The 8,863-nt window shown below is 43.4% G+C and overlaps 1 protein-coding gene across 1 annotated transcript in view; it reads left to right on the top strand.

Annotated features, from left to right (window-relative positions):
* The window catches only part of MOV10L1 (Mov10l1, Moloney leukemia virus 10-like 1, homolog (mouse)), a 95,319-nt gene that overhangs the window by 41,132 nt on the left and 45,324 nt on the right, over window positions 1-8,863 (top strand). Inside the window, exons 14-15 of the mRNA XM_006876415.1 lie at window positions 4,023-4,081; window positions 4,498-4,595. Coding sequence (XP_006876477.1) covers window positions 4,023-4,081; window positions 4,498-4,595 — 157 coding nt within the window. The remainder of the gene's footprint in view (window positions 1-4,022; window positions 4,082-4,497; window positions 4,596-8,863) is intronic.

Genomic DNA, 8,863 nt, shown 5'->3' with positions numbered 1-8,863 from the left:
CAATGTCAAGAAAACAAAAATCCTCACCACTGGACCAATAAACAACATTTTTATCAACGGAGAAAAGATTGAAGTTGTCAAGGACTTCATTCTGCTTGGATCAACTATCAACACTCATGGAAGCAGCAGTCCAGAGATCAGACGACATATTGCACTAGGTAAATCTGTTGCACAAGACCTTTTTAAAGTGTTGAAGAGCAAAGATGTCAGCTTGAGGACTAAGGTGCGCCTGACCGATGCCATGGTATTTTCAATAACCTAATATGGATGTAAAAGCTGAACAGTGAATAAGGAAGATCGTAGAAGAACTGATGCCCTTGAATTATGGTGTTGGAGGAGAATACTGAAAGTGCCATGGGCTGCCAAAAGATCCAATAGATCTGTTTTGGAAGAAGTGCAGCCAGAATGCTCCTTAGAGGCCAAGATGGCCAAACTTCGTCTCATACTTTGGACATATTGTCAGGAGGGAACAGTCGCTAGAGAAGGCTGTCGTGCTTGGTAAGGTGGAGGGTCAGCGAAAAAGAGGAAGACCCCCAATAAGATGGATTGGCCAGGTGGCAGCATCGATGAACTCAAGTGTGGCAACAGTAGTGAGGTTGGCCCAGGATGGAACAGTGTTTCGTTCTGCTGTGTATAAAGTCGCTATGAGTCGGTGCCGACTTGATGGCACCTGACAACCACAACGTTAAAGAGCTAAATAGTATTGTAAGCAGTAAAGCTTCATTTAAAGTTCCATTTGCTTTTTCACCTATTTATAAACGCATCATTTCATACCCTACAAGCTTACAAACCTCAGTAGTTCTAATAGCTTTTTTATCAGTGATATATAGGATATTCTATATACACAGATAAAAACCATTTTAGCTCTTCTTTTCGTACCTGAATACATTGATTGTATTTTCTTCCCTGCTTCATTGCCCTGACAGGACCTCTCTAGGAAAGGCTGACGAGACGTAGTGTGAATGATACAGTCCCTAGTTTCTGATTTCACAGACAAAGCTTTCCATTTGTCAGGATTTAGTCACTTGTCCTCTGTCAGGGTGAAGACATTCCAAGTTTGCTGAGAGTTTTCAATCAGAAATGGGTATGGGATTTTATCAAAGGCTCGTTCCATATCTAGTCAAGTGGTCATGGGGCTTTTCTTGTATAGCCTATTAATATAGTCAGCTGCGTTGATTGATTTTCTAATGTGAAGTGAATTTGTATTCCTGGGATAAGCCTCCAATTGGTCATGATATAATTTTGTTTTATGCATTTTGGGATTTGAATTGTTAAAATTTTATTCACTTCTGCATTCATGTTGATGAGGTATATTGGTCTGTAGTTTTCTTGAAATACCTTTTTCTGACTTTGGTATCAGCATAATTAACGCTGGTTCAGAATGAGTTGGGAAGCGTTCTCACCTCCTTTTTGTAAGGCAGTTGTGTAGATTTGGTATTATTTCTTCCCTAAATGTTGAGTAGACTTCACCAGTAAAATGATCAGGAACTAGCATTTTCTTGGTGGACAGTTTTTAAAGTACAAATTTCATTTTTTATAGTTAAATTTTCAATGTCTTATTGAGTAGCTTTGGATAGTATTATCTTTTAAGGAATCTGTGGCTTTCTTCTAAGCTGTCTAAGTTATTTGTATGAAGTTGTTAAGATTTCCTTATTTTCCTTGTAATGTCTGTGTAAGAGCTCTAGTGATATCCCACTCATTCCTGATACACTTGTGTGGGTCTTCTCATCCCCTCTTACCCCTAACCCATCAGTCTGGCTACACGTTGCCAAGTGTGTTGAACTTCTCAGAGAATCAAGTTTTGCCTTCATTGATAGTCTTTAGTGTTTCCTGTTTTCTCCTGTGTGAATTTTTGTACTGGTCTTCATTGTTGCCTTTCTTCTGCGTATTTCGGGTTCCACTTGCTCTTCTTTTTGTAGTGACTTATGGTAAAATTTGAGGCCTTTCTTTTCTGGTGTTGGGTATTTCATGCTGAGTGGAAGTTACCCTGTTGAAGAAGTCTCATCATTTCTTTAACCAGTCCTCTGTCTCAATGGCACCCAACAACAATTGTTGCTAGACATTTTGGGTCTTAATTTTTTTGCTACTTGATAATGAACAGTGAAGCAGGAAAATTTTTCTGCCTTGAAGTAGTGAGAATGGAAATGATAATCTAATGGAAATTGATCATCTAAATGGTCCTTTATCTAGTCAAGAAATTGAATTCATACTTAAAATATTTTCCACAAAGAAAATTCTAGGCCCTGAGGATTTCACTGATGAAGCCCCTGCAACATTTGATGAAGAAATGACACCAAATCTACACACATCCTCCCAAACAGTGGAGGAGAAAACATTTCCCAACTCATTCTGAGCCAGTGAAGCCAAATATGAGAAGAATTGGCATTTTTTCAATACTAACTTGCCTGTCGAGAATAGTATATATTCAAGAAAGTTTGCAATTCTTTTCTTTCTACAATTTTTCCTCCTTTGGAGGCCTTTATTGTCATTGTAAGTTCCCCACATGTTTGCTAGGTTCCTTCTCATTGTTTTCTCTTTGTCTTATTTCTTAGTTTACTAGAAATAGTGCTCATGCGTCACTATTGAGTGGCTTCCTGTCTTTTAGATTAATCATGTTAAGGAATTATTCATCAGTTTCTATTTTAAGATATCAGTGTTGAATATTCATTTATTGCCTTTTCAACTTATTTTTCCTCCAACCTATTGATGTCATGAAGTATTTGAACTGGATAACTTTATATTGACCCTTTTTTGTAAACCCAAAATGAAAACATCGGTGTGTTCTGATTTGGGTGAATTCCTCCTTTAATGTGCTTCTGGAACTGATTGGCTAACATTTTGCTCATGTTTTTGTTGGCTGTTAGGAAGCAAGATGGTGGTCTGCAAGCTGATGAGCTATTCTTTATTGCCCCTGTCGCGTTGTTGGTGCCTTTGTTCCAAAAACTGTGAAAGGAGTTTGAAAGCATTCCTCTTGCTCTCCACAGTAGGAGAATGCATTAGCATTGGGTTGCCCATTCCTGGAGGGTGTGAATATACCAGTAGATGTCTCTGGGCTGGAAAGAGCCAAACGTTCATCAACGTTCATCAGTTTCTTACACATTGATAAATCTGTTTTAAGTGTTTTCCTCTTCCTTCAAGTCAGTTTTGCTAGTAATTCCTCAAGTGGTTCTTTATTGGTTGTTACTCAACTTTGAGTAGAGCATATTGCACCCCAGGTGACAATGTGCCGAAGATTATGTTGAAAGGGTGGACGGAGCTGCCAACAGCGTCAGCCCCTCGGTGAAAGCCCTCGGGAAGGTCTCGCTGGCTCGGGCCTGGAGATGCGGGAGCTACCCTGTGCAGGCAGGCAGTCTGGGTTTTGGCTTCACATGCACACAGACCTGGGAGTCTGCCCTGAGAAGCTAGGTCCTGGCAGGTCTTAGGGCCTGCTGTTAGACCCCTTGTGTCCCTCCACCCGAGACTGAATTTGCCAGCAGTTCTGCACAGGTGCACATCAGCTCTTATACCTCTGCTTGTTTGTCACCAGGCTTCTCTGTACGGAGTAGAGACTCTTCGCCAGCTGGGCTCTTTTCAGGGAGATAGAGCTCCAGTCTCCATTTTTTATTCTTTTAATGATTTTCAGTTAATTTCAGGGGACACTTTTATCATCCGTTTTCTGTTGACACTTTAGTATTACTATTTCTCCAAGTCTTCATAGACTGTACTTTCACTTTTTTCCCACTCTTCTAATGTATACATTGAAACAGAAAAACTCCCAGAAAGAAAGGAATTCCTGCTTTTCTGATAAAACTCCTCATTTCCTACTGTTTTGTGTAGACAAACACAGTAAATGACCCCCAGTCCTTCTGATTTCCCTCCGATGCCCTTGAGAAGCATGTCAGAGCTGACCTTGGCTGCAGTCCTTATTGTACACAGTTTGTCGGGGTCACAGTAGATTGCCGATGTAAAGGACTCCCATGGCTGTGCTTGTCTTGGTTTTTCTAACCCTAAAGTCCTCTTCTGGTCTGTACTGTTTTTGACAGGACTACAAGCAGACGATGCCACTTCGCTCTTGAACAGGCCATCCATTTAGGGGCAAAAGGTACTATTTTTGTGGACCGGTAATGTTGTCTTCTTCAATCATGCATTAGCAGTAAAACTGGCTGATGCCCATGTTTTCTGTTTGGACTTCTGGTTTTCTCCTGTGTTAGGCATGTAAAAGTGGTGTGCTTCCATGCTGGGAGATGCGTCCTTTACACTCTGGTTTTTCCATCTTCATAGAACCAACTGTTGTCTTAGGAATAGATGAGTCAGGGGGGCGGGGGGTGCTGGAAGGAATGCTTAGCACTTGTGCTGTGCTTCATTTTGACGCCGTCTAAAAGGGGCTGAAAGGCCGGGGGGGAGGGGGGATATGGAGCACTTGGTGGGATTGGCCATAACCAGTCAAGTGGTCTTCATTCCTCTTTTGTAAAGTTCTCACTAACGTGTCTGTCCTCTCAACTTTTCTTGTTTTCAAAGTGTTGTTTCCCGAAGAAATCATTTTACAGTCTCCCCAAGTGACAGAGCGTTGGAGCCATGTACAAAATACCACAGATGAGGGACAGCCTGCCTCCAAGGTAGCATTTTAATGACTTTGATATTTTGCATGGGTAATGTTATGAATTTGCTTCCTTATGGCCTACCTCCCAGTTTATGGGGCATTAGAGGAGTGTCGTCCACAAGTAATCCAAAATCACAGTTAGAATGAATTTCAATATTCATAAAATCAATTTAGTGTGATGCTTGCATACAATTGTACGCAGGGTTAGGAAGGCTGGAACGTATTAGGGAGGGTGGGGGAAGCAGAGCATCCACTGAAAGCCCGATGGAGCACAGTCCTCCTCTGACATGCAGGGGCCACCATGAGTCTTTGGAGTCCACTCAGCACCATCCAGAAAGGAGGAAGGCCTGGGGTTAACAGACTGCTTTCTGTGTTCACTCAGGCAGGCGCAGATGTTCTGTGATTGGTTAGCACTCGCAGTCTTTGTGAAAGTTGCAGAGATCATCTGTTTCTTACTTTTACCTTCCATATATACTGATGGGCTGCGTATTACGTGCCAGGCTCGCAGCGTACTTCCATAAACAGATGGTAGTGATTTTCATTATCGTGTGGATCCAGTATCAAGGACAATAACCAGTGCCGTGGTGGAACTTACAGCCTGTCATTCCATGTTGCTGGAATTTGCTTTTATGATGAGCATGTCTTAAATTTATAATAAGTATACTCTTAAAAATTATATCTAATATTAGACATTAGTCACCATTTTGTAGCCCCTCTCCAAAAAATGCAAAATTGATCATTTTAGAATGGCTGTACAATCAATCATAAGAGAAGAACTTTGGCCTCCAGGGAAGGTGGAAGTCTGTGTTGGAAGACATGCAGCCAGAGCGCCCCCTGGAGGCCAAGATGGCCAAACTTCGTCTCATACTTCGGATATATTGTCAGAAGGGACCAGTTGCTGGAGAATGGTACCATGTTTGATAAGGTGGAGGATCAGAGAAAAAGAGGAAGACCCTTAGCGAGATGGATTGGCAAAGTGGCAGCGTCAATGGGCTGAAGCGTGGCAACAATAGTGAGGTTGGCCCAGGATCGGGCAGTGTTTCGTTCAGTTGTGCAGAGGGTCACTGTGAGTCAGAACTGACTTCGATGGCACCTAACAACAACATGCAATCATGAAGGAGTTCTGGTAGCGTAGTGGTTACGAGTCGAGCTGCCAACCTCAAGGTCAGCAGTTCTAAACTACCAACTGTTCAGCAGGAGACTTTCTGCTCCTGTAAAGATTTACAGCCCCAGAAACCCTATACAGGGTTGCCATGAGTCAGAACGGCACACCACCACCACTGCCATACAATCCTGGGAAAAGCTTTCAAAGAAACAGCAAAAGGTCATCCATTGAACTTATGTGCCATGTGTTTTAGTCTAGTCTGTTTTGTTCTGGAACTAGCAGTGTCTTCACTGGTACCAGTGAAGAGCCTTCTTCCCTCCTGTACCTCGGTCCACTCCAGGGCAGACTGTATGCCATAGTGGGACATGGGGTGGGGCATTCCTGACTGGCCAAATCTTCTTGGTTTTAAATGCTGCCATCCACAAGGTTGAAGATAAACTCAAGGGCACGGCACACTCCTGCCAAGATCGAGTCACAAGGACGAGACTTGCCCTCCCACCTGAAATTCTGAAAAGCCAAGAATGTGAAGCCACAGAAATCAGCAGACTATGGCCCCTAAGGGAGAGGCCAGAACTGAGGTGACTTCTCTGGCAGCCCAACTCAACAGAGTCCAGCACTGAGCCAGCCAGAGCCCCTGGTATTCCTGAGTGGAGGGGACAAGAGAGCAGAGTACCAGTGAGATCCCGTGTGGCTGAGAGGAACCCTGAGGCTGGGAAAGACCACCCAGGAGGAACAGAGCCAGAGAAGGAAACTGTGGTGCCCCAGGGCATCAGCCCCACACTGTAGGTATAGGCCACTCTGGTCCAACTTTAGAAAGAGTTGAAAGCTAGTCGCCAAAGTTTTAGACTATTGCCAAGCATGTCCTAGAAGAAGGGCCGGGAATATTTGTAGATGCAAAAATATCCACACCCAACAGGGAGTAAACCTGGCAAATGCCTGTCACCCCACCAAATATATCCATAATGAGAAAAGTCAGCCAACTGTAACCAACTCATAACTGGCACGTAGACCAACCACTGAGACAGTGACTAGAGCTATCATGCACATGTACACTTGAGCATGTTACATGGCGACGGGAGATCTGTGGGAAACCCAGAGCTGTCCTCTAGAGAAGCATCGATGGATTGAATTGTGTCCCCAAAGTATGTGTCAGCCAGACATGATTCTCAGTGGTTTGTCAGCTAGCGGACGATCCCCCATGATGTGGCCTGATAGCAATAAACCAGGAAGAGGATGAAGGTCATGGTGCAACAGCCCTTAGCCCATTTAAGGAGTGTTTCCTCTAGTTGTAGTCTGCAGCGCTTTCACCGTACAGAAGAGAAAAGGACCGAGAAGCCAGCAGAGAAGGACCTCAGTACCACCAAGAAGAGACCGGAGCCGGAGCATGGCTATTAGATTCAGTTCCTGTACTGAGAACTTCCTGAGCACTCCAAGGAAATCCAGACCCACATATGCTGACCAACAGAGAGAAAGCCTCCCCCTAGAGCTGGTATACTGAATTTGGACTTCTAGCCTCTTGCAGAACTGAAAGAATAAATTGCCCGTTAAAGTCATCCACTTGCGATATTTCTGTGAGCTCAGCACTCGAAAACGGATGCAGCATGTGATGACAGCAACATACAGAGTGAGCAGCAGATGATGCAGCAGTGAACTGAAGAGCCAGCAACGGGCATCGTCTAAGATGAAGGACTAAGGTGCGCCTAACCCAGGCCATTGTGTTTTCAGTAACCTCATATGGATGCGAAAGCTGGACAGTGACTAAGGAAGATCGTAGAAGAATTGATGCCTTTGAGTTGTGGTGTTGGAGGAGAATACTGAAAGTGCCATGGACTGCCAAAGAACCTGTTTTGGAAGAAGTGCACCCAGAGTGCTCCTTGGAGGCCAGGATGGCTAAGCTTCGTCTCTCCTACTTTGGACATATTGTCCGGAGGGACCAGTCACTTCAGAACGATACCATGTTTGGTAAGATGGAGGATCAGAGAGAAAGAGGAAGACCCCCAACAAGATGGATTGGCCAGGTGGCTGCATCAATAGCATCAAGTGTGGCAGCGGGAGTGAGGTGGGCCCAGGATTGGGCAGTGTTTCGTTCTGCTGTGCATAAGGTCACTATGAGTCGGTGCTGACTCAGTGGCACCTGACAACAACAACAAAGTTGTTTTAGTGTCTTCAATGATTGGGGTCTTAAGTTTTATTTCTAATTTTATCCTAACTCATCAGCATACAAAATTGTAAAGTTTGATAAGTTTTCATTGTGAATTGAGTGATAATTTAAATGGGAGAACTTTGGATTTACACTCATCATTTCATTGATTACAGTGTCCTCCGGGCATCATCATCCAACAGTATTTGCTTCTATTCCCCCTGTTGTGTTGTTTTTGGGGGTTTTTTTTGGCAGCGAGGGGAGGGGGGGCGGGGAGATGTACACCAAAACACTCAGGTGCATCTTACAATTTAAACAACCAAAGGCACGTTCTGTAAGCCTGCCTCCTGGCCACCAGCACACAGTCTTTTTCTTTCTGTGAGTCTAGATCCTCAGCTGCCCCCCCTCTCCATGTCCTCATCTTTGCCTCCATCTCTGGTGTCGCTGCTTCTCTGGATAGGGTTCCATATTCCTCTTGTACTCTCCTCCCTTGATGATCCAAGGTTCTTTTGTTCCCGGACTGCAAGATTAACTACTCTTCACCTTTTTGTTACAAAATTTCTACCTTTACAGTTCTGACAGTTATTAGTCATGATAACAGTTACTCACTATTGAATCATAAGACTCTTACCCTTAAAGTATTATTAAATAACTATAAAATGACTGAAATTTTTCAAATTATATGAAAACTATAAACACATATCCAGAAAGTTCAGCAGATCCTAAGTACAATAAACATGAGGAAAACTACCCCAAAACACATAATGATCAAATCCCTTAAAGCCAGACAAAGAGAAAAGCTTAAAACCAGGCGAAAAGATTCACTGTGTGGAAAATAAAAATAGGAGCAATGGCAGGCTTCTCATTGGAAACAGCAACGCAGAAGACAATCTTCCAACTAATATCTTTAATAAAAGGGGACCGAGGACCTGGATCAATTTTTTTTTTCAAAAAGAAAGGCAACAGAAAGAGCGTGGGGGGAAAGAAAGAGTCCCCACTGAATAGTTATCATCTTGTCTAGATGGGTCTGGTGAAAGGA

The sequence above is a fragment of the Chrysochloris asiatica genome, unplaced genomic scaffold (genome assembly GCF_000296735.1).
Source record: "Chrysochloris asiatica unplaced genomic scaffold, ChrAsi1.0 scaffold00378, whole genome shotgun sequence".
NCBI classification, from domain to species: Eukaryota; Metazoa; Chordata; class Mammalia; order Afrosoricida; family Chrysochloridae; genus Chrysochloris; species Chrysochloris asiatica.
This window is presented reverse-complemented; position numbering and strand designations above follow the sequence as displayed.